This window comes from Egretta garzetta, unplaced genomic scaffold (genome assembly GCF_000687185.1).
Source record: "Egretta garzetta isolate BGI_Z169 unplaced genomic scaffold, ASM68718v1 scaffold810, whole genome shotgun sequence".
Classification (NCBI taxonomy): Eukaryota; Metazoa; Chordata; class Aves; order Pelecaniformes; family Ardeidae; genus Egretta; species Egretta garzetta.
In genome coordinates this window covers 20,321-47,578 of record NW_009258315.1, presented here as the reverse complement: position 1 = coordinate 47,578, position 27,258 = coordinate 20,321, and the positions used below count along the sequence as shown (strand labels likewise).

General features: G+C 40.1%; 1 protein-coding gene across 1 annotated transcript in view; it reads right to left on the bottom strand.

Moving 5' to 3' along the window:
* Window positions 1–27,258, bottom strand: part of DCHS2 (dachsous cadherin-related 2) — a gene marked incomplete at its 5' end in the record, with an annotated part of 75,556 nt that overhangs the window by 36,711 nt on the left and 11,587 nt on the right. Inside the window, 5 exon segments of the mRNA XM_035894856.1 lie at window positions 3,287–3,386; window positions 3,882–4,069; window positions 5,483–6,502; window positions 7,725–7,961; window positions 23,150–23,381. Coding sequence (XP_035750749.1) covers window positions 3,287–3,386; window positions 3,882–4,069; window positions 5,483–6,502; window positions 7,725–7,961; window positions 23,150–23,381 — 1,777 coding nt within the window.

Here is a 27,258-nt window from a genome sequence, read left to right as displayed (position 1 = left end):
AAAAATTAAATCTCTTGATAGCTAGACTCTAATGGCCCCAGTCTCTTCCTGTGCTTGCAACTCTACTCTAACCTGCCAATAAATGGATACACCTTTTCACTTAAATGTTCCACCTCTGCATTGCCCAACCTGTTGGCCAGGCTTTCATTTGCATGAGATTCTCCAAAGCCCAGGCACTTTCTCATCTCTATGATCTCAAACATAATCACAGAAACTGCAGTTTTGGACAAAAAAAAATATGACCTGATAAACCCCAGGCAATGCGTGGCTGTGAACTTTGGCAGAACATTCAAGCCTTCCAGTGACAGGCACTCAGGAAAAATGGCCCAGAAAGCAAACAGAAAGGAACACTCGAGTTTTCTCAGATATTTGTAACCTCAGTACGCAGTAATAGTTAGCTACTTATTTTTACCTAATTTCCTGAAGAACTGTATGTTTCCTAGGTTTTAAAATACTTAGTGCCTTGGCCATCTCATTCTCCTTTGAGATGAAAGAAAAGTTGTTTCTCTTATCAGAAAAAAATTAAGGCAATTCCATGGCTTTTAAAGAGCTTGAACACCGCGGGGCTGCTGCAGAAACACAGTCCTCTAAGTCTAGGAAGGCTCCCTGCATGCTGCTTGCAAATCACCCTGAAGATCGAGTACTTATCCACAGCATACGTACAACACTTGCCAATTCGTGTGCATTAGCAGTGTAAACTAGGCTTCTCCTAGCACCCTGGTGGTCAAGTGCTAATGTATCCACAGAATTGTTCCAAATATGACTGTAAAAGCCTCTACTTTGCCAGTGCTACTCTTAACGCATGAAGCAATAGTTTATGATGCCCTATAAATACAGACTGGTTTTTGTTATAAATGCTGTACCATAACCTACTGACAGTCATAAAGGAGGCCAGACAAATCACTTTGCAACTGCCAGTGGAGGAATGCTACACATAGCTGGGATTCACCTTCCTCTGAATTAGGTTACTCTTTCAGTGATAACACAAAAGTGGAGGTATGGCCAAATGATCATGCATTTCCATACACATGAATGTTTAAGGATGATTTGTTTTGATTTTCTGGGAAAAGGGAGGGGCATTTTGAAGGAAACACTTCTCCTCTGAAGGCAAAGATTTATCTGTTGTGTAAACCTCGTAGTTCTTTTACAGATTTTTTCCGTACGTAATTTGTTGGCATTTGTCATTAGCCCTCCTGCACAGCTTAATCTATTGCTGCTATCTTGGCATTTCTTTAAGGTCTCAAGAACATTAAAAATTACCAGTGACTCTTACAAGCTTAACAGCTGACACTGACACTCATAACTCTTAATCTTGTGGCAGTCCTTCAGCTGTTGAAAAGGGCACTGGTCTGCGTGCAGTCCTCCAATTAACCTGATGTCTTTGTGTTTAACAAATATGGCTGTAAATCAGATCATATTTCTTCTTCATATTTTAGTACTGAACAATGTCCCAGAACTAGAAAATACTATTTTAAATATAAACCAGGCCAGAACTTCACCATGAAATAGAAGACCAGATGTTAAAGGCTGTGAGCCAACTAACAACAACAACAAAAATTAGTATCAGAGAAGCTCAGCTGTTTCTGGATTTATTTATCAGGAAAATATCTAGTTCCAAGGCTGGGAGGGCTCTTTTAGTATTTTTTTGCTGCTGTTTTTATCCTTTTGTTCTTTCCAGAGACAGCATTTGCAAGACCAGTCATAGTTTGTGTTGCTAGTCATTTTTATAATTTGAACTCTATCTTACTCCCCTCTGGGGCTCTACAGTGAAGCCAGTAAGAAAATCCAATGTGCTGTTTGAAGGAAGGGGATATGGTTAGATATATAGACAGGCAGACCCCTGAAAAACAATTCCCATGTTGCCTGGCCATCACCCTTCAAACAAAGGGTACAACTCATTCTCTTTTTCTTAAGGGGGATCGTTTTGTGCAAAACATTATTATCCACAATGCAGAAGTCCATGATTCTCTCCAATTCCCTCTGGAACAGGCAGTCACTTGTATCCAAATTAAGAGAATAATAGCATGGCCATAAACTGACCCTACAGGTTTTTTATTATCTACATATATTTCAACTGCAAAATTTTCAATAGAGTTGTTAAATATCTCATTTTTTTAAGCTTCTCTTGGTGGAAGAGAGTAGAGTTAGTTCTCTGGCCCTTGTGGATTTGCATCTTAAAGTCCTTCCATTACTCCACAGGAGTCAAAAGGGTACATAAAGACACAGTATAACATAATCCACAGGAATCTTTTGGTAATTTCAGCCTTGGCAAGAAGAGGCTACAGATTGCCTTGTTCTTTAAAGAGTGAGGAGTAATGTAGCTTTGCAGTATTTTGTTCTTTACTCTGCCATGACAAATAACTGCAACAAGTTTAAACCAACTGAGCCCACATTTGAGCTCTGCCTACACAGAAAACAACACCTGAGGAAATGCACTGAATGGATGGAAATACTGGAAACGTGTTCTTGCTCTGATGAAACAGTATGCTCTATGTGCAAATTACCATAGACTACAAATACCAAGCTCAAAAGGTATTGATTATATTAAGCTGGTAGAATAGGGCAGGTACCAAAATAAAAGAAATAGTTTTGTTCTTGGCACCTCTTGCTGTTTTGAACCAATAGTGAAGCAAAGCAGGAGGAACAGACACATTTTCCTCACTGGTTACAGAGAGAGTTCTCTCTTGCTATCCTATAGCTCACCCCCCCTCAAGAGTGAACTACTACATGTAGGAATTATGGGGAAAACTAAAGAGGAGAAGTGTTTTTAAGTGGCCACGCTATGTCAGGCTAACACAGTGCTAAACAAAGGGTGAAACATGCACTAAAATGCACAAGCCTCATTGTTTGCCCAGATTATCTGCTGATCCTTCTGATCCCTGTCTCAGACTGTCATGAACCGTTCTTTTAGCAGGAAAATTTTCAATTGGTCATGGGAAAAGGGAGATCATCTTTCCTTTAAGATGTTAAACAACTGACCGAAACACTAAACTGTACAGTACAAGATCAGGGTCCTAATCTTTTCTGAGTGCTGTTTGAATGCTCTCTGGCTGGCCACACAAGCAACCAAACCCCTGGGAAGATGGGGTAGACGGGGAAGGGAGGAAAGGTAGCTGCTTGCACCTCCTTAGATACTTCATAAGACATATGATCGTCCTGATTCCTATCTACACAGGGACCTTTGTTCTGACAGACACAAAATAGACATAAAATCCTGTATGTATATATGGCACCTCTAAATCTCTAGTTATTTCAATGAATTATGAATATCACTTCAAATTCTTACCTGGTTCTATTGAATATAATACAACACCATTGTTTCCAGAATCAAAGTCCTTTGCAAAGACGGTGGTAATAAGTGTCCCTGACGGCTGCCCTTCCAAAACCTGTCAAGCAGTTTATAAATAATTTGCAAATATATATGGATAACAGTGAGTCTTAAAATAAATTCCTTGCCATAACACAAGAGTTCATCTGTTCCTCTCTTTTCCATTTCAGTAATATTTACAGTCAGTGCAAAAAGCATTTCAGGAAATGGTTACATATAACAGTTCTAGCAATCCTCTGTTATGGTCTCCATGTATTGCTAATTCAAAAATCTTCTGTACAGCAGACTCAGAGGTCAGAAATTAAAATTGAGATTCTACTGCATACATAAATAAAATTAATACATGTATATCCTTTGCATCTAACAGTATACGAGGCGGAGAAGTGTAATCATTTGATAAACTTTGAAATTCCCAAATATACCCGAGCCTCAATTAAGAACGGGTTATGTTATTGCGGTGCCGTACTGTTCCCGTTTCACAGCACGGGGGTTTGGGCTCCTACCACAGGGTGGTGCTCGGAGCAAGGCAGCGCATCCTGCCGGCAGCACCCACCTTGAGGTGCAGCTCGCCCTCGAGGGCCGCCTGAGGGAAGAGGGGCTTGTTGTCGTTGAGGTCCCTCACCGTGATGTACACTGCTGTCGTGGCATTGAGCCGCGGTGACCCGTGATCGGTCACTAGCACGGTCAGCTGGTGGTGAGCTTGTTTTTCACGGTCTAGTGCAACCCAGTTTATGATTTCACCTGATGGATAAAGAAAATGAAGGAGAAAGAGAGTTAGAGATTTACTATACGCTAAGCACTCACCTTACTACATGCAATTATACATTTAATTTAACGTGAAATAATGATACATGTCTTCTCATACACCTTACTGCTGACATTAAAACTTCAGCTTTCCAAGCTCCATTCCATAGAAATGTTCTGTCAATCACCATTTGTACTTGTACTTTAGTACCATATTACATCCTTTACTGTATGGTGGATGCCCCGGAGCAAAGGTATAAAACAGTACGAATGAACGCGCTGACCTTCCAAAGAAATCCATCTGGCCTTTTCTTCACCACACTTCAGGACAGATAATATATGAGCACAGGGTTTTAATTGCTGACAAATGGCCTTTATTATGCCCCCGGGTGAGAAAATTCTCAACACAATGTCTGTACATTACTCAGGAACCCTTACGTTTCCTATACATTCCAGCAAACCCAGTAAATAAATCTGACCCAATCTTCTCTCCATCTACTTAACCATATTCAATATAGCTGTAGATTTGCGGTTGACCAAAGTCCTTCACATGGATAACCACATATTATTTTAAGATCTTCTTGGTTAACTCCTAGTACTCTGTTTGCCTTTAAACTTCCATAAACATACTCAACAGGAACCTGCTTCGAAATGACAATTTTAGTTTGAGATTCATACAGAGGAATTCTGGGAGAGCCTATTCACTCCCCATGAGGAAAGGACATCTGGAACAGGAATTTTAAGCAGCAGATCTTTGCTCACTATGTATCATTTTGCTAAACCGCATTATTTACAGTGCCTGTGTTCCTTGCAGGATTCCCTTCCTTTGGGCTCTCCACGCTGTGATCTGTGGACCTAGTACCTATTACTCAAGGCATTTGGAATTCACTGCAGAGTATGCCCTGTGCCATGAAAAAGTTCTCTTGGCCAATGTGATTTCTGTTGTGCCATGTATAACATGAACTCAGTTTTGATGTAACTTACAGGAGTTTTCACAAATATTTTAAATCACTGTCAGTGTCAAATGTCATAGGTACCTTTACAGTTTTTTACGTCCGACCTGTATTTTTCAACTGTACTTGATCACGGCAAATTAAGTTACTCATCTGAACTACTGAAGCTATAACATAAAATTCTTTCTTTTAAATTGTTACAAACACTGAAACTTATGACCAAGTGACCAGAATGAAGTAATGAACAAATCAAGTCCCAAGGGTTAGTTCATTCTTCATGAACATGTATTAGATTTATTTCATTCCCCAAATTGTGAAGCTCTGAGTTAGAATATTCACATACCAACCCAAGAGATTCACAGCAGTTCCTGAAAGATTTACACTTCACTTCCATTCCCTTAGGGAAGGCTGCTTTCCAAAAGCAATATTAGGCAGATTACAAATAATAAAATGCTACCTGTGTTGGAATTCATCTTGAAATACTTTCCATCAGACAAGAGGAAATAGGAAAGTTGTCCATTTCTTCCCGAGTCTTTGTCAATAGCGGTAATCGTGCCAACCACACCCCTGGGAATTGGATTTTCCTCCATTTCAAAGAAGTAGCTCTCATGTGTAAACATGGGAGAATTATCATTTTCATCCAGGACATTAACTATAACCGATGTACATGCATTTTGCCTGAGATTTTCATCCTCAGAGGTGCTGACCAGGGCTCTAAAACTTAGTATCTGTGCACATTCGTAGTTCAAACGTTTCCTAAGATAAATCCAGCCAGTATCAGAGCTGATTCCAAATGCAACAGAATCTGTGCTAGGCTCCAAGGAATATATCAGCTTGGAGGTAACACTGTGTGGATCAAGTGAGTGGGCTTGAACCTGAAGGATTCGGGCACCTGGAGAGGTAGCTTCACTAATTTCTACTTGATACACCAAGTTTTGAAAAACCAAAGTAGGGCCCATCTTCTGCTCTTCAATAATCACCGTCAACATCAGCAAAGAAGTCAGAGGAGGACTTCCACAGTCTTCAGCTGCTATGTGTAGAGTATATTCATGCTGCTTATCTGCAAACATTGTCCTGGTGAGGTTTACCACTCCAAGGCTTGGATCAATGCTAAATGCATTTGACTGCTCGCTTGCAATACTGTATTTGATTGCCCCATTTAGGCCACTGTCTTTGTCTTCTGCATGAGCAATGTAGACAGTAGTGCCAGGAGGCTGGGTATGTGAAATAGTTACCTTATCAGATTTGGTAAGAAATACAGGAGGGTTGTCATTAATATCTATCACAGATATGTTGACCTGGGTGCTACTGTAGACAGGGGAGTTACCCAGCTGTGACTGAATGGTGAGCACCACAACAGACTGAGTTTCATGGTCAAGCTGGTTTTTGGAGCGGATGATACCAAACTGGGGGTCAATAGAGAATCTTCCATGTGGATCACCAGAGGAAATTCTGTAAGAAACCACTTCTAAAGAATCTAGAAATGGAAACAACAGCAAAAAAAAGTAAAAAAAATAAAAATGAAAGTGATAACGTGAAAATTGGTAAGATCATCTGTGAAGAACGCATGCTGTTAAATTCAGAGGAATAAATGTAAGATACACATATGTTTGACTTTCTTGGGCTTTTTATGCTTCCTTCTTCCTGTCCCTGGAGCCCTTCAGTAAAATATGACTGTATACCGTTTGTTCACTTGTGCACCGTTTGATTTTCATCTCACTGGTATGATAAAACTCTATAGAGAAAAATAGCATAATAGCCTCTTGTTTTTCCCTGATCTAAAATATAGAAAAAACACTCCTATAAATTAGTCTTATGGGAATAATTTCATTACACACAGGCATTCACTATAGCAAGGAATGAAACAGGTGGTGGTTCCCTGAAAGAACTGCATTTTACTGAACTTACTGTTCACAGATGATCATTGCTGTAACCCTTATACATCAGATGCTACTTAACACAAAAGCTATCTAAAGGTCCAGGCTTATTACCAAGGCCACTCTACAGGTGCTACCTCACCCTGATGACAGTGGTCAATGCACTGTCCTTCCAAGAAGAAGAAAATAGGAGGACCTGACTTATCAGACTTATATAAAACCTCTGCCTCTACCACCTTACATGTATAGATCCATCATCAAGCTGGTACGTGGACTCATGGCTCCCACTGCTCTGCAAAAGGAACCAAATGGCTCTCAGGACAGGGGGATGTTATTTTGTTTGTCTGGGTTTTTTTGGGGGGAGTGGGGGGTTGGGGTTTTTTTTTGCAGCAGCAGCACTTCATATAGATTCTCTGAAACTTCTGAATACTCTCTTACCATGAGTATTGCTCTGAGATTTGCCTTGCATGGCTAATGCTTTAACACAAGCCACACTGCCACACAGATCCTTCCTTACACTTTAACAACACGCTTCCCATCTCCCCATTTGCAGTTATAGAAATCTATCCGGAAGAAAATGGAGGCAGTTGCCAATCCCCATGCACCACCAAGGAGAGTACCATGAATGTCATCTGTTCTAAAGAGCATCCCAATACAGCAGTGATTACACCAGTTGCTGTAAATACCAACAGTAAATACTATTTGATGCTCGACAGACTGAATGAATAATATGAAAGTTTAAAAAATATATATCTGCAGATATTTCCAGTTAATGGTCACAACAAAAATGCAATGTAATCTCTGACTGGGAGTGCAACTTACTTGGAGGCTCTCTGGCTTTTACGGTGCCGATAGGGCTGTCTTCAGGTGCATCTTCGGGAACAGCAAAAGTATACCGGGATCTCTCAAATATGGCAGGGGCCGAAGCGGTCTGAAGGATGTTTACTGTGACAGCTGCATTGGCGGCAGAGGGAAGGCCACCCCCATCCCGTGCAGAAACAGTCAGGAAGAGCGCAGAATGCGTCAGCTGGCCAAGAGCTGAGATCAGGTAAATAATTCCTGGAAGTATATAGAAAAGTCCCCAAATAAGACATCCACACAAACAGGGTTGAAGCCCCAAAATACAAATCTAAGGAGCAGTAGGCTCTGCGGAAAGTATCTGGGAAGCAATCACCTGATGTCTGATCACAGCTTTCTGGTAAAATACCCTTTAATAGTAAATTCCAAGATCTGTTGAATTTGAAAGCTGCTAAAAATTATGTTTTAGATAAACTATATGAAATAAGTAATTCTCTAAAAAGAAAATGCAATGCTATGTCCAGAAATACAGTACTTTGGATGTGCCTTCCTCGACATAAATACACTTTTCATCCTTTAACTCTGATGAATGAGATTACCTGTCTCCAAATACATTCTCTTCTGACTGCTAAAATAAGTCTTTAGTAATATCAGATAATTATGCCCAATCTTCAAATACTCTGTATATTACTACAGACACCCACATCTGACTATTATTACCTAAGATGGTAGTATGGATACAAAGAACGAGCATGGAAGGAATCCTGTCCCATGTTCTTCTGCAGTAAAAGCTTGTATGAACTTCAGAGAAAGCTTTGTTCAAGTGAAGACTTCAGCCTCAGCAGTAAGAATTAAATCCAAGACAATAGCTTTCTATGGGATGTTCATAACAGTCCACAACAACTATCCAAAACTGATACTTGTTAATTGTTCCACGAGAGACAGTTAGTTATTCATTGTCCTTTGCAAGCAAATTAAGGATTTATAAATTGAGATATAAACCCACAAATAAATCATTTGCCTTTACAGCACTCTGAAATGTCTCATCTAGATGAAGTGAACATGAATACTTAAAAATTTAGGGGAGCACACTAAATCATAGAGCAATATAGCAGATCGCAGTATATTTGTTAGTTCACAAATTGTATAATTAAACTATAACCTGAGGCACACAGGCAAAGACCATGTGCTTTCAGCCAGGTAAAAGATGGAATAAGGAAACATAATTATGTCCTAGAGAGCATTAATACTGTTTTGTCTTATCCTTTCCAGCATCTTCTCTATCACTGAGCAGGAGGAAGAACACTTTCACTTATTCTGACACAACAAAAATCCCTCAATATTCTAAGACATTTGGGTGGTCACAGATTCTGCAACACGGACTGTTATTTGTAAAGTAAGGTTTTCAACATGAAAACAGAGACAAGAGGTGACAAAACGCAAGAAAATTCTTCTTAGTAATGACTGAGTTTAACTAAATATATACTAAATGCAAAAATTGCAGCGAGCTAAGTAGTAAGGTTGCACTAAACTCAAGTGATTCAACTAATAGAGACAATTCTCTACATACCAACAGGTATTTTTAAGAAAGCACCTATGCTGTTTGTAGAAGCTGGTGAAGATACAAAACCTCTAGCAGCTCAGTAAAAACCAAACCTTTAAACTTTGAGTTACCTTTGTAATTTCCTGGCTCTCAAGACAGGTTTAGTAGGGATAATGTTTGGCATTCAAGTCAGACATTCAGTGGTCCTATTTGTCAGACAGGGTAACAATTACATTTAACTCTAAGTGCCTTAAGAGAATCAGTGCGTGATTCAACTACAATTTATCTTCTCAAAATCTTGCGTGAAGCCACAACTCTAATTTGCTATAATGCATTTTTAAGCAGAATAATGGAAAATACATAAAATCCTTATAAATATTCAAATGTGCATGCGGTATACTTTCCAATTATACTGCCAGGACGTTACAATAATAAACTGTGTCTTGACATGCTTAAAATGCATTCAAAGGGTCTTCAGGATCAAGGAAGAATGTTTTCCTCCAACAACAAAGGACGTTTATGCCAGTGTGACAAACCACAGTAAAAACTCAGTAGAGATACAGATGGATTCAGAATTCATTGCTGATCCAGCTCCTATGCCAATAACAATGCACTTCCAAGATTCAACCTTATTTTGGCCTTTTTTTTTTTTTCTTTTTTGTCTTCTGATGATTGGGCTTTACAACTTGGTTAGAGAGCTTAACAAAGTAGTCTTCCAAGGACATAAAATTTTGGCATTTCCTGAGGTAATCTGAGCAACTATAGCTCAAAGGAAAAAGGGGTTTAACCCTTTTTTTCCAGAGGTTAAACATATAAACATGGATTTTAAACACTGTCACTGTCCAATTAAATGAAACCAATCAAATGGACTGTATTTTACTAACTTGACCAATTGGGTATTTTTCTATTGACAAGGCAAAAAATATCTCATTCCCATTTTGGATCCTTTAAGATGTATGTGAAGAGTGGGAAAACTTCTACAGAAAAGCATCATGTTGAAATTCTTACTCTCAAAGCAATAACTAATGACTTCAGAACATCCCTTAGCAAAGGGTGGAGTAAACAGTGCTCCACTCCAGGAACTCTGAAGACCTGGTGGAACAAAACCATTTCAGAACCAAAGTTCCTTCTCTGCTGACCTAGACAGCTTACAGCACAGTCCATGCCAGTTCAGCTACAGAAAGCAGACAGAAAAGAAAATGGATAAAAGATTTTGCTTTCTCTCTTCATTCTTTTGCTGTGTCCTAGGGAGGGAAGGGAACAGGCAAGTATATCTCGCCAATTCAGTCCTCTCTTGAAGGACCAAGGGACGCCCTAAGAACAGTGGCAGATTCCAAGTAAAAAGTGTATGTTTTCCATATGGTTCCTTCCAGCCTCAAAACTGTAGTACGCAGGAAATTTTATAACCCAGTTTGACTTTTAATTATATATATTCTGTTTCTTTCAGCATTTGTAGGACTGGGCATTAGCTTTGCATCTGGTGATATATAATCTATACAGACATTTCAGACAGCTCTACCATATGTTGGGGAACACGCCACATTAGGCTCTATTATGGCACCATATGATGGGAAAGAAGCTGTAGAAGTAAGCAGCATCTGGGATCCTACTTTCTATATGGTTAGGGAAAAACACCAGACTGTGACTAAAATGGACAGTCATGACTGCTTGGGTCAGAAGTTGCTGCCAGCTACCTCAGAGCAGCCTGTCTAAGTGTATTTGATCTGCTAAAGTACGATGCAGGAGATTCCCTAGTACAACATTGCAAAGGCAGAAACATGGGGCTAACTGCAAGAAGCACATGGCAGGAACTAGCTGTGCAAGTCACACCTTTGGTGTGCAGAACTCAGAGGTATGCCTTGCTAAATAAGGCTGAAGATGAGTCACAGTTTTCCTTTCTCTCCTGTTCTGTAATTAAGAAAAGACAGTGGCTTGTTATTGTTATTACCATAGTCATTTGCAGCCTGCAATTTGTGGCTTCAGAGAACTTAAAAGGCAATTAGGTTCCTGTGGTACAAAATATATTCTTCCATTATGAAAAACAGTTTCTAGAAAAGTTGATGATGGAAAGGGAATAATGAGATGGGTCCTCTGTGAGGAATGTTTTACTGAGACTAAAGCTCCCAGCAGGGGACCACAGAGACACAAGTGTGGTTCTACTGTAAGTTGAAGTCACTGAGTAAAAAATGCCATCTTCTTTCTTACAGCTTGGCTCCCCATATACACGGACAGTCTTATCTGCTGCGTTTAATAACATTTAATTCCCATTTTTTAAATGTACCGTTTTTATTACTGCAGTGCCTTGAAAATTTTACCACTGGTAATTCCGCATTCTGCACAAGAGTGAGCTGGAATCAATTCTGCCTCACAGTTGAACAATCATATAATTACATACCAGATGAAGCATTAACATCCAGCCTCATTTACACCTTGGCAATCTGATTTTCTTGACTAGATCTGCATGGGTGTAACTGCCTGCAGATTCCAACCTTTATAAGCCAAAAACACAACCCAAAGACTGCCTGTCATGATTTGCATACACATTTTAGACACAATCTACAGTGCTGGTTGCATGTTAGCAACTGCCACTGCAGGCTCTACTTTGGGAACAGCTCTTGCTCCAGGGCAGGTTAGCTCAGCATAGCCACGTTGGAATTTACAGATGTTTTGCTGCAGAACAATCTGTGCTTACTGGCTAGCATAAATTGTAACAGTTTTGGGGATTCAATGCACAGTGAGAGCTAGTACTAATGAAGGGTGAAATCATGACTGTCAACTCTTAGAGCTGCTTCATACTTCCTCACTCACTGTACGTGCTAGGGCACTAACTTCCAAGAAGTTCTTGCTCTCCACTTTGTGCCTATCAACAATGGAAGATAAATGAAGCCAATGTTTGCCCAGAACATGCAAACGCATTAGTGAAAGACAGGACACTGCAGCACCCACAATCCTCTGGCAATGACAAAATTTCTCAGGGGATTTTGTTGGTCTTAGTTTTGTGGAAATGCACCCTACTCCTCAGGTGGGTTAGCTGCTAAGTGCCATTTCTCAAGAGTTAAAGGCATGAGACAGGGCCGCGCATATAACAATTCTTTTAAAATATATTTCTTCATCTTCATGATCCTGTATTCAGTCCTAGCATTACAACAGCATACATCACCAAAGTAGGTTCACTCACCAACAGCACTTTTTGTATGGCAGAAATAATACTGGTTATCCCAATAGGATTTCTTGTTGACCACTTTGAAAACCCATCTGTTTTTCCACAGGATCCTCATGTAAGCAAAGGAAAAAACAGCGCTACATTTATAGCCCTTCATAGGTAAACAAAACATTTTCCACTAGTCAAGCACTGCAGATACAAAGCTAAAAATCAGGATGCACTAACTTAAGTAACAAAGTCTGGATTACGTAGAAATCATTGAAATAGCTTCTCATATTTTCTCATTGTTCATGAAATAAAAATTCAACTTTAGAATGGCAAGAGGAATAAAAATCAATAACCATCAATAATGTCCCCTAAGAACACAAAACCAAACACCCTAACAAATTTAAATGACAGCAGCATTTCTTCAGCAAATATCCTAGGACAGGTCAGCTGGCACGACTTGACACACAGCTCAGACAGTAAGCAGATGGCAAAAAGGTACATACAGTTCATCACCCAAATTCACCTTCAAAGCTGGCCACTGGACCTGCTGTTTAATACTGTGTAGGTCAGTGCTGCCCCACCGACCTGCTCAGAGCATGTCTCACCCAACCTAGCGCACCAGCTTCTCAGCACAGAGGCACACGTACAGCTTTATGCGCTTTTTTGTGTCGGAAAAATATTCAGGATGGGCATAGACAGGGTGATCCTGCCAGAGATGGATGCAATAGGGAGCCCAGACTTTGCATTAACATTAAAACCAGCACTCTCCTAGGGAAGAACAATAGTGTTTCTGCTTGACATTTCTGTTTAGCTTTATCTGACTCATTGCCCATCCCCTAATCTTAGCATTGCATTTAGGTTCCAGTTTTAGCAATTTACCTGTATTTAAAATGCACCTTTTTTAGTGCAGCTGCATTCTTGATGGTAACCATAACAACACTCCGCAAAACGCACTGTTTGAAGAGCTGGTTTAATAACTGTCAGGGGAAAGGAAAGAATTAATGAGGAATTACATTGCTATTTACAGTCTACCTGCGGTAATACGCACAGCTTCAGCTTATAGAAAAGGCTTTAAAAGCTTAATCTTGATGGCACAAACACTGTTTTGAGTTTCAGTGAATAAGAGGACTGTTACAAGTTTGAAAGCATTCAGTATTTTAATATTTTTGTAGTAAATAACTGATTCAACTTATATCAATCTCCCATTTACATTTGTACTTCACAGAAGCCTCACACCCCTGCACTGGGAATGCTTTCAACAGTGGCCCCTCTCTAGCAAATTTTTGTGCTAAACTCATTTAGCAATCGCTAAAATGTTAGGGAATTCAGTTCCTCGCTTACTTGGTGAATCTATTGCTTCGTTTCCCTTATTTTTATCATTCAAGTCAAATGAAACATTTTGCTTGATCATTTTCCTCTCATTTTAGATTTCAATATAAAAACCCCTCAAATTGTCAATAAATCTGTATTTACTATATATTCTTTGGAATACTGTCAAATCTGCTCCTAAAAACTCCAATTACAGTACATATTAAAAGAAACCTGGAGAAACTGAACAGACAGATTGTCATGTTAATCCATTGCTGTCTCACTATTTCAATCTACTATAAACATCATATAGAATCATAGGGTAGTTTGGGTTGGAAGGGACCTTTAAAGGTCATCTCGCCCAACACCCCTGCAGTGAGCAGGGACACCCTTAACTAGATCAGGTTGCTCAGAGCCCCGTCCAGCCTGACCTTGAATGTTTCCATCTCTGGGCAACCCATTCCAGTGTCTCACCACCCTCATTGTAAAAAGTTTCTTCCATATATCCAGTCTAAATCTAACCTCTTTTAATTTAAAACCATTACCCCTTCTCCTATTGCAACAGGCCCTGCTAAAAAGTTTGTCCCTGTTTTTTCTTATAAGCCTCCTTTAAGTACTGAAAGGCTGCAATCAGGTGTCCCCACAGCCTTCTTTTCTCCAGGCTGAAAAAGCCCAACTCTCTCAGCCTCTCCTCACAGGAGAGGTGCCCCAGCCCTCTGATCATTTTTGTGGCCCTCCTCTGGACCCACTCCAACAGGTCCAGGTCTTTCCTGTGCTGAGGGCTCCAGAGCGGATGCAGTACTGCAGGTGGGGTCTCACCAGAGCAGAGGGGCAGAATCACCTCCCTCAACCTGCTGGCCACACTTCTTTTGATGCAGCCCATGATACGATTGGCCGCCTGGGCTGCCAGTTCACATTATCAGCTCATGTCCAGCTTTTCATTCACCAGTAACCCCAACTCCTTCTCCATAAGGCTGCTCTCAATCCCTCCATCCTCCTTGTGTTGATTCCAGGGGTTACCCTGACCCAGATACACGACCTTGCACTTGGCCTTGTTGAACCTCATGAGGTTCACACAGGCCCACCTCTCCAGCTTGTCCAGGTCTCTTTGGATGACGTCCCATCCTTCTGGCACGTCAACTGCACTACTCAGCTTGGTGTCACCTGCAAAATTCCTGAGTGTGCACTCAATCCTACTGTCTATGTCATTGATGAAGACATTAAACAGCACTGGTCCCAGTATGGACCCCTGAGGGACTCCACTTGTTACCGATCTCCATCTGGAGACCCACTGACCACTGCCCTCTGATGCAACCATCCAACCAGTTCCTAACCCACCAAACGGTCCATCCATCAGATTCATATCTCTCCAATTTAGACAGAAGGATGTTGTGGGGGACCATGTCAAAGGTTTTACAGAAGTCCAGATAGAAAACATTTGTAGCTCTTCCCTTGTCCACTGATGCAGTCACTCCATCGTAGAAGGCCATTAGGTTGGTTTGGCAGGACTTGCCCTTGGTAAAGCCATGCTGGCTGTCTGAAATTACTTCCCTGTACTCCATATGCCTTAGCACAGTTTCTAGGAGGATCTGTTCCATGATCTTCCCAAGCAGATATGAAGACCTCTTGCGCCCTGTGGAAAAGCATCCTTAAAGATCTGCCAGCTCTGTTCTGCTCCCTCCCCCCTGAGGGCAGTTTCCTAACTTCTTGAAGAGCTGGAATTTTGCTTTCCTAAAATTCAGGGTCCTGAATTTACTTCTTCGCCTGACCCATATCACTCAGGGCTGTGAACTCCATCAGTGCATGATCTCTGCAGCCCAGGCTGCCTCCAATCTTGATGTCACCAATTAGCTAACTTGCATTGGTGACCAACACATCCAGTATCGCATCCTCTCTGGTAGGGTTGTCTATTACCTGACTTAAGAATTGCCTACAGCTCACCTGTGCTCCAGATCCCCTTATGAACTGTCCCAAAGAGCTGAAGTCTCTTTTGATTGCCCTTGAACTACGTGTTGCAGCTTCATCGCCATCCACATGGAGGAGCAGTAATGGGTAATAGTCTGAGGGCTGTATCAGGCTAGGAAGTTTCCTAGTGATGTTCGTAATTTGGGTCCCAGGAAGGCAGCAGAATTCCCTAAGAGGAGGGTCTGTCTGGCATATTGGACCCTCTGTTCCCCTCAGAAGGAAGTTGCCTACAACTGTAACCTGTCTTTTCTTCCTTGTGGAGGTGGTCATGATACAGGGTGTAGGCCTTTCTGACCTTGGCAACACCTTTGGTGTAGATGGACTGCCATCCACAACACCCATTGACTGGTCTTCCACATCCAAAGACTCGTACCTGTTGTACAGAGGCACCTGGAACCAGGGTTTTCTGTTTGCTTAGTACAAGGCTAATGTTAGCACAACAAAGGTTTATGACTCACCATAGGACAGCAATACTAAACTTAATACAGAAGAAACAAGCATTACTTTGATGTAGCTTTCTCTTCATTGTACTATTACATGATTAAATAATTCTTCCCTAATAGAAAAAAAATGCAACAACACGCTAATTTGTCAGTAAAGCAGCATATAAAGAGATATAATTTGCTGTTGCAGGGATATTTCCTCTGATTCTGCCTTGTTATGTTTCCTTTAATCTGACATAATAGTAACTCAGAGTATCTTTGTTATCTGACTGCATACAAAGAGAATGCTTCCACATAAACCACAATTTTTAAAAAAACCCACACCAAAAATCAAAGCATGCACCAATAAGTGGGCAGGACTCCGGCTCAGTGAACTGCTGTGTTTTCAAAGACAAAGGCAGAGCCTTCCCCATGCAATCTACACAGCTCCAGCACTGCCTCACCATCCCACCATGTCACCTTTACTTGCTTAGTTTAGTGAAGTTTCCAAAAACATCTTTTTAAACAAGGACCTTTTCAGTCAAGCTGCCAGCTTGCAGATCCAAAAGTAACTCAATGCACAACTTGGTAACAAAACTTGACTACCATGGTAGTCGATGACATTTCTTTGAAGGTTCTGTACCAAAAGATGCATGTTTCCAGCACAGATACAGAATAAAGCCTAATATAAGCCCAATAAGATACATTTGCTGTTCTTACATTAAGAGCGTTATGAAACATTCCAGATGCTCATCTCAATACTAACAAACTGGTTTTCTACTACATACACTCCCCTACTACGTTCATTTTAACAGTCCAACAGTGTGAAGGCATTTTGCCAAGATCATCTGCTCTCTCTGTGCGACCTGCTGCTTTCTTCTTTTCTTTAGGTTAACTACGAACATGAAGTACGTTAAGTATATCTGTAGATCTATGCTGTATGGGGAGACCCATACAGTCTCTGTCAGAGAAAGGTGTTGATTGCCTGACCTTTACTCTACAAATCTCCCATTATTCCTCCCCTCCAAAACAGGAGGTTTGGGCATAATTTTTCCTTTTCTCCAGTTTTCTTGTTATCAGCCCACATCTTCTGTGTAATGCCACGGGATTTTGCTCTGTGTCTCATCTGGTGGGTTATTCTGTTTCTGAGATCTGACATTGTCTTAACTACATGAAACAGGGGCAAGCGATAGTATTTTTGTAAATACTTTGTATTGTATCATGCACAATGAAGGTCAAGTACATGTCACCCCACCACTGCATGGTTGAGTTTTTGGTACACAGCTTGTAGGAATTTTTCTCTTTGTAGATGGTCGATTCTACTGGATTTTATTCTTAAAAGGAAAAAAAGAGACACATACATTAAGAGCTGGCACTATGGATATTTTTTCATGTTGTTCTGCTACACAGCTTTCTTTCAGGGCCAAAATCCGTACTCTGACACTTACTACAGCAAATTTTGTGTGCACCAAGGAGAATACACTGTTTCTGATATTCTTTATGTTAGATTTCTCATTAGATAAGATCTCGGTGAGAATGTAAATGTCCACAAATCACTCAGCTGAGGCCACTAATTTTTCCTTCATGACTTAACTCCAACAGAATTCTTCAAAGGTGAAAACTTAGTGAGCTAAACCAACGTCTCAGACATATTCCTCTGATTTGCAGCATTCTGAATATGCTATCAATTTCATATGAAAGATCAGAAAAACAGTAATTGAAGAAACTGCAGTTTTAAAAACAAGTGGCCTCAAAATGTTCCAAAATAAAACACTCCTAATTTTAAATGTTATTTATGTGAACCTCTTCATATGTTTGGCAAATGTACTACATGCTGTATGAAAATGCCAAAAGTGGTTTAAAAATAAACTATTTTTTCCTACAATACTATAAGAAAACATCATTAATCATCATAAAATGGCCTTGTTTTCTTTAGAAAGGATGCATCCCATTTTACTTTGATGCGTATTACAATCTGCTATATATTAAACATTGTATAATAAATGGAGTTAAGCAAATTTTGGATTTTTTTTTTCCCCAAAAAGAAATTTTGGTATTTCAACTTTTGTTTTCAACCTGTACTGTAATAAAAATAAAGCAAAATTTTTTCATTAAATAAAAAACTCCTAAGATGTGACTGTTGAACAACAACATTGCCATTTTCTTCAATAACACAAAACTTGTCAACATCCATAGCTGGAATGAATCTATTCTGGTGCTCTAAACCAAATAAAAAAGTTTATTTTAAGTCAGTTTGACATTAAATTGCATTTTTCATATGGTGCCACAGTACAGTAATGGAAGCAGTACAGCACTAAATTGCACGCTGCCAAAACAAGAAAAATATACCAGTGGAGGGACCATTCTGCACAAGCTCTACTCTTAACCCCTCCTTTTGCATCCACCACCAAGCACTGCTAAGGAGACAAGATACTGGACCTATATCTGCCTTTTGGCCGATTCAGTTAAAAATTCTTATGTTCTTAAATCTACATGTCCTTCAGATGTATTCCTCCTTTTATTCATCTCCAGCTCCTAGAATTTTCTACATCTCTTCCAGTACATTTTAGTCACATGATGCCCTACGCTCTTCAGATAAAAAGAAATCAGACTGCATCTTAAAGGAAATTCATGAATTTTCAGCAAGCCAAAATCTCCTCAAAAGAATGCTCATTTTGCAAAAGCTGTACTTTGTGCTGAAAAGCATTATTTAATGCTAAACTACTGACCAGCTCTTGTAAACAACTCCTGTCTGTTGTACTCAGTATGTATTTTTTGACATAAATAAGTTATCAGGTGGTATTATGACAAAAGGTTGGTCCAAGTATCTTCAAGTCAATGGGAAGATCTCCAAATTCCTCACAGAAACATTCTCAGTAAAATACAAAGGAGGATAGTCACAGCCTATGTTTCAGGCATTTAGTCAGGATTCAAAGAAACACAATCCTAAATATCTTATATGGTCTCAAGAAAGAAATGGAGAAACTAAGTTAAATGCTTATACTGCTGTAATGTACCCCATGTTAAATCTACTTTCTCTGCATCCTTTACCGACCAGGTTTAAATCACTAATACCTTCAAATAAACATAAATTAATGGCTACTGCCTTTTACTTAGCCTTCACGAGAGTTTTCTCTGCACACAGTGACTAGCTAGGGGACTTGTTCTAAGAATATGAACAGACCATTTACCTGAAGACTGACACATGAAGTTGCACTGGCCAAAAATAATTTCAAAAGACTATTATTAATTTTGTTGATTTGAAACAGCTTCCTTGAACCAGGGCTACAGTAAGATGATAACCATCTTCTTATCCAGCTCTCAAGAATGGTATCACTAAGATCAATGGAAAAAATAATTATATGCCCTTGGGTGAAGGAAAATATTAATGTTTGTAAACCTAATGAAAATTGATGAATTCAATTGATAATCCCAAAGTCTTACAGTTAAGTACTGCACAGGTTTTCTGCCACACTTGTGATTGTATCCTGTGACTTACATTTTTAATTGCCTACTCAGCCATAACTACATATACACTGTCTTTTGGATAGCTTGTTAGGTAACGATGGGAAAATAAACAAACATAGCTCAAACAGTTTCTTAGCCAGAAAAGCTCTTCAACTTGCTCTGTTCTAATCAGTTCACAAGTGCTGTTCATAGATCATGCATGGTTCGGATATCTACAAAAGGAAACATAATGAAGCCAAGATGTTGTTTACACCAACACTAGAAACAAACGATAGACAGAGTCACGAACTAGCAGAGGAACTGGTTTACAGTTCCCTATCCATACATTTTTCTAGTTACACAGTTCTTAAAGTGGTTTTTCTTGTGGACAGTTGATCATCAATCAAATGAAAAATACTTCATTTCCATTTTTCCTCAAAGGGAAATACAATAAATGTTATTTACAAGTATAAAAGCATATCACAAACAAATGCAGTATCTAAACACTAAAACAGCAAACAAATACCACTAATAAATACTTGTTTAGAATTCAAAAAACTTTTTAATGGAATATCTATCTGCTCAATGAAAGGCTCTTCCTTCCCACTCCCATTGAATTTATCTATATACAACATCCACATGTCACAGTGCTTGAAACAAAAGATGGAGCTTCTTCAAGGAGCTTGGATGTGGCTCGAGCTCATAATATCTATGTATCAAAAGCACCACTGAGATATTCTACACAAGCAGCGGTTGACCAGCCAGTATGATATCCTGTACTGTGAACACAGCTCACTATGCAAAGCTAAAAGCTTTCCTGATACATCCATACAATTGCTTTAACAATGCAACAGCCAGAAGCAAGCCATAGCAGTGAAGAACTCAGGTTAGTTTTTATTTTCTTACTTTATCAATTTCTCTTTTAAAAATGAAAAGGGGAGTGGGGGGAAAAAAGTGAATATTTAGTGAGTATTTTACATTTAAATGCAGCACTCCAAAAACACCCCCAAAGAAAACCACAGTGAGATAAATTTTTCAGATTCACAATCTAGATACCATAAAATAGAAATTTCATATGCCATGGAGAACAGCATTAACTGTCATGTAATGTGACAAACTGTTAGCTACTAATTAATTTAAATCTCATAATACTGAAAATATCTCTGTCCACTTCTACATATAATGTTAAGGGCTATAATGAACATAGTAAGTCAAAAAGACTAATGCACTGATTTTCATTCCTCCTTTCTAAATGTTCTATCAGTGAGAAAAATGAATAATTTAAAAAATAAAACTTATCAGGAAGGCAAATTCACAGAAGACTCCAACATCCTTGCTGTGCCTCCTTTTAGGTCCTCCAATAATGAAAAGAACAGATAAACCAGAAAATGCCATACTATGAACAGGAAAAACTGCAGATCAGTAACAGACTGCACATCCACAAGACCAGAAAAACAAAGACCAAAACTGTAATATGATTTTGTTTGGCTTATGGATTTGGGGATTCTCCCCCCCCCCGAAAGAATTCCTGTTTCTTATCATACTTGTCCATTGCCTTCTGTTCACAAAATGCAGCCCACATAACTGAAGTCCCTCACATAACCTTCAAAGAGACACATCTAAATTAGGCCATATATCAGAGCACAGAGACAGCTTTAGCACGACTAAAACTGGAAAATGTGACTGTCCTAACAAGTAGTGGGGAGGAAGATCTCAAAATCTCTGTGCCCTAACAGTAAGCCACTTGTTTCATCTCCCCCTGAATATAGAACAGCTTTCAGAGCTATTTAACCTGCAAAGATGCAAAACTCCTGTGTGATAAATTGGCAATTTTAATGTTTATTTTGTTTATAATGCTAAGAGTTTAAAAATCATGCTGCTCGCCAGTGACTGAGCATAAGTCCTATTGTAGGTACATGTGGAAGAATATAAAAGGAAAAAGTATATTCTTCAGAAGAAAAACCCTGCACACCCATTAATATTAGTAAGTTAAAATTAGGCAGAGCCTGACCTGGTGAATTACCCAGGAGACCTGATTAAGTGCAATCAGATTCCAAGTACTATCATGTTGGGAACAGTGTCTCTGACCTAAATGCACTTCTCATCATGAAATGTCAGCAGTAATGACCTCAAGCAACTTCACCCTGAATTTAGTCTGCCTTTGATAAAATACCATGATAGATCCACAAGATAATAGTAACTTATAAACTTCCATGGTCTTCATGATTAAGCATGACACTTTTCCTATACAAAGTGCCAAAACTGGAAAAAAAAAGCCAAAAGGTCACAATCCAAAGAAGCAGCTTTTCAAAAGAGAGGACCGCTGCAAAGCCAGTGCGGCTAGCAGGATCCACAGGGGCTCTCTGACAAGCCTGCTGGGGCAGTTTTAAGATGACCAGTTAAATGCCTGTGGAGATCCAGCTCCCTAATTATTGATTGACCTATATAGTTTTGGCATCAGTTATGCCCCAAAGAATCTGATTTGACAGGCAGTTAAGAGTCCACCGTTAAATAAAGTCTGAAATAGCCAAGACAAGCAGACCGACTTCCTAAGAAGATTAGTTTCTTCTGTTCATCAGAATATTTTGGGGACCATGTAAGAAAGTGAAAATAGGCACCATTCCAAAAGAATAGAGCCTTGCAACATTTTGTATGCCAAACAGCTAACTTATACACACATTCTTAATTCTTGAGACAGATAAAAATTCTTAAAACACATAAAATCATCCCCTGTGCCATGACCATCATGAAGCAAATCCATTGATCAGGACACATTCATATGCAAGGGCTGGCTCTTAAGTAAAATGATACCTGCCTGCCATTTAGTTAACCACTCCCTGAAAGACTTGCAGACACTTGTAGATACACTGCTCATGTTCTTTCCAGCTGACCTTGATAACTATTTTAAAGTTAGAAAGCAGACTACAGAGTCTTCTTTGTGGCCAATGGGAAAAATAATTCAATCATTTGTGAGATTCAACCTGTCTTTGAAAAAATTCACCCAGATTTGCTTTTGCCATAGTTGTTTTCTTGCTCCCATTGTCACTCCTTCATTGAACCTCTCTCCAGAAACCAGAAGGATGAAGAGTCACATCAGGAAGTAAAAGGCAGAAAGATATTTACAAAGCTAATCATTGAGTCAAACAGGGAGGCAGCTGGATATTGTAAGGCTGTGAGCAGAATGGGGACTTACTCTAGCACAGCATGGGGAAAGAAGATTAGGACAGAAACAGACATGAAATGAAAGGACAAGCATCTCGAAGGGTCTTTTATTGCTCCTCAAGAGTAAGACCTAAACATGTCGGGAATTCAGATATTATTGTAAAAAATAACGTTTTGATTATTTCAGATTTACAGCTGAAAATGGTGGATAAGTGGCATACCGCTTGTCCTGTATTGTACTGGCAAGTACTATGTTTCCCATTCTCCTGTTTATTCCAGTGAATCCAAAGGCTTCATGTTAAATCTAAATCCTCCATCTTCCTTTAGAATTACTTTCCAGCAGAATTTAAGTTTCAACTGTATGACCTGACTCCAGATAAAAAAGCATCAACAAGGAGAAGATACATGTTGTATAATTTTAGCCTTTCTCAATCATAAACTCACACAGTACCTGTGGATGTATCCACGGTGAAGAAAGAAGAAAATTCTCCTGGGACCAGTTCGTATGTAACAACGCCATATATTCCTGAATCTCTGTCTGTGGCAACAACATTGATGATCTCTGTTCCTGGCTGCGTGTGACCGCTGATGCTCGTCACATAGACAGCTTGTTCAAAAACAGGTTGATTATCATTAATATCTTCTATCTCAATGCGAACAAAAGCTTGGGCACTCAGCCCACCCTGTTGGATAAATCAGAGAGATAAAAACAAAAAACATGGTCAATTTTAAAAGCATACCAAATAGAATGATGCACCTCTGGCTTCAGCCCATCATTAGGAAATGGAACATGCTGCAATAATACTGAGCAATTAAAATGTCTGTTAAAAACAACTTACGATATCTGTCATATCCCCAAATACTGCATTTAGGCAGACTACATGCTTAGAACAACTCCAGTGGGTTGACTGAGTATACAAAGAAGTTCAACTTCTTATGACGGTGAGGCCTGAACACAAAGTTATTTTTGTTAACATCAACGAGCACTACATATGTCAAATCCTTGCTAGTCTAACCTTGCTTGTTTTTACTGTAATCATCTACACACCACTTATTCCTTCACAGATAAAAGTCAGGGCTTTCTGCCCCAGCAACACTTGCCCTTCAGGTGACTGCGGGGCTCCAGTGAAGCAGGAGCAACTTCTATCTATGAGTCTTTCAGATTCAAAAGTGTGACCATCATAACAGCGAATATGAGGCTTTTTCAACTACTGATTAGGAACACAGACAGAACAGACCAGTGCAGGACAGCCAAAAGTTGACCTGTCGGGCTGCTGCCTGCAAGACCTATCCTCAATTGACCTTGATGACTGGTTTAAACAGTTCTGCTCACACAGTGTGTGTGTGTGCGTCTATACATATATATATATACACACACACACACACACTTGCATAGATGTAGAGGGTGTGTGAGTGTATCTCTCTATGTATGTATGCATATGTGCTTGTCTATAAACCCACAGCTTCACTTTGTGTACACAGAGACAGAACAATACCAAATGTGACTGAAGCACACAGCTGAAACAATTTGTTGATGTAAAATCCATAACTTACTACATGAAATTATTTCCAGCACATCTGTGATTTTGCAGGGCAAGAGGTCTCAAAGGGGCTTGGCTCCACTTCTCTGCTCTTTTTTCTTTTCCCTACTTGAAGAGCTAGGAAAAGAGCCAGGCCTTGGTCACAGCTTCAGCACTGTACCTCTTTGCGACTCCAGTCCAGCCACTGCACTGCCCTCCACACAGTTGAAGCTTCGGCTACAGGTGCCCACCAAGAGCCCCCTGAAATGCCACGTGGGCAGCCACAGGACCATGTTTAGCCTTGCTCTGCAGTGAAACCAGAGAAGCAAGGAGCAACTGCAAGCTGGCTTAACAAACCATGCTACAGCAAAAATCACAGTTTGCCATGGCACAGCACTGAATTTTGTGGCAATCTGGAAAAAAAGACAATTCCGTGAGTGCTGAAGTGTAGACCCCACAGGGCCCTGAGTGAAATAAATGGCAATTTATTTCTCAGAGGCACTACCTCGGACTCCCCGCGGACTCCCTCCATCAGTTTGGGGGGGTTCATATTTCCAAGGTTATTTTATAGCCGTAACAACTGCAGATATTTTTAAAAGAGAGCAGCTCCACTTGTGGCACAGCTAATGGTGAATTCTGGGGCACTGACACATACAACTGAGGCACAAAGCAGCACACATATACATAGCCTGCACGTGCTCTACGTAGTACGGTAAGACATAGCCTGAGAAAGAATCCTGCACTCTTCAAAGTCACGCTGAGAGTGCTGTGCTTGTACCAATTAGTCACTTACCGAAACCACTGACACAGATGGGATGTTGGTGTGTACACATGACAAGCTATGCTGAGCAAGTCCAAACTTAATTTTGCAGTCACACTAGCTACAATAAAAAAAACCCCTAGGTTCCATATTTCTGCAACCTAATTGTTCATGTCAATTATTTTTAAACCCGACCATGAAACTATCCAATGATTCAGACTGGATGCTACTCCTTTAGACTTTCCCTGCACCATAACAATCCCCCCTCCCCCAAACTATTTTTGAAGGTTTGCTTATCAGGTCCCCAGGGTCTGACTTACTTTTGGGCAAAAATACTATCTGCATTCTCCCCCACATTTCCACAGTGATTTTTGTTTTGTTCTGTTTTGTTTTTTTCTGCCATGTAGTAACATTACCTCTGTTGGGTTGCAGTGGCATTCCCATGAAAACTCAAGTATGTGGAAAATTAAGATGATCTTGTGCATCACGCATCTATGTTTCACCCGCAGACTAGGAGATCTGGCTCATATCCTCCTGGTGTACTGGGGTTTTCTTCCAAAGAAAATACAGCATGGCATGCTTCCAGGGCTCATGCTGCCGTGGAGGCAGCCGGCAGCCAGGACATGCCCCCATGGACCAGGACTGTGAAGAGTACTGGGCTAGCACCAGCCTTGAAATACTGAGACAGCCATGAAACCCTGTGCTGATATGGGGAAGCAGAGATGTGCAGATCTAGTGGGCTCACTGCCAATGCCCCAACCCCACTTCAGGGTGAGCTCCTTCCCCAACACCTTGGTTTCCACAGGAAGGAAATCCCTGCACAGGAGCTAAAAGGGGAGCCCTACATGCTTCATTCAAGCCCCCTGTCAGAAGATGCTCTGGCTCCACAGCTTTCAGGTACTTTAGGATAGGAGTCAGAAACAACGTTTTGGAGGGAAGAGGGCCAAGTGAGGTCAAGAATAAAAAGCATCTAAAAAGAGACAGTTTGGAACAGCATGAAACCAAACTGCAAAAACTCCTGAGAACTTGCACTAAACTGCTTCTTCCAAGTTTCATTATTGCTAAACAGAAACAAACAAACAAACAAAAAACCCCACCACCACTCTCCAGCCAATTTCTATTTATCCTGCAGAGCTAAGTAAAGACCGCAAAGTCTTTGGAAATGGATTAATTCTATGTATAAGGGGAAAGCAAAGCAAACTGCACACCTACCACCTAACTAATCTCTCAGACCACCAACCAAATTTTATGATGGAGACAGATCCTTCTTTTCCTGAAGAAGCAGTGTATCCCCTCACACATGAGTCAAGTACAATATCAACTTATTAATTTATTATATTAACTGGTTATGGCCAGTTCTTGCTCTGGCTATGAAAATTATCATAAATATCATCCCAGGTAAGAAGGAACAAACTGCTTCTATTTCTAACCACATGGATACACTTAATCTACTCAGAAGCAAGCACGACATAGTAGAACTTCCAAAATATGGAGGTCGATGTCATGGTTTAACCGTAGCCAGCAACTGAGCCCCACACAGCCACTTGCTCACTCCCCAACTGCCCCCAGTGGGATGAGGGAGAGAATCAGAAGAGTAAAAGTGAGAAAACCCACAGGTTGAGATAAGAACAGTTTAATAATGGAAATAAAGTAAAATAGTAGTAGTAGTAATAATACTACTATTAATAATAATATACAAAGCAAGTGATGCACAATTCAATCACTCACCACCTGCCGACTGGTGCCCAGCCAGTCCCTGAGCAGCGATCACTGCCCCCAGCCAACTCCCCCTCCAGTTTATATACTGAGCGTGATGTTACATAGTATGGAATACCCCTTTGGCCAGTTGGGGTCAGCTGTCCTGGCTGTGACCCCTCCCAGCTTCTTGTGCACCTGGCAGAGCTTGAGAAGCTAAGAAGTCCTTGACTGGTGTAAGCCCTGTTCAGCAACAACTAAAGCATGAGTGAGTTATCAACATTATTTTCATACTAAATCAAAAACACAGCTCTATACCAGCTACCAGGGAGAAAATTAACTCTATCCCAGCCAAAACCAGGACAGGGGATTTAAACAAGTCTGTTGCTGACAGAAAATTATGCTTGTCAAAACATGTTAAAAACACCAGAAAGCCATAATTAATTTTGAAATCCCTTTTATCAAATGTTCAAGTATTTTTAACTACTGTTGTGATATTTGATGCAACAAAAAGTCACAATTACAACAGCTTCTTTGTCAGAATCCTGAGAGTCGTGTCTCATGGAACAACTACCACCAAGTCAA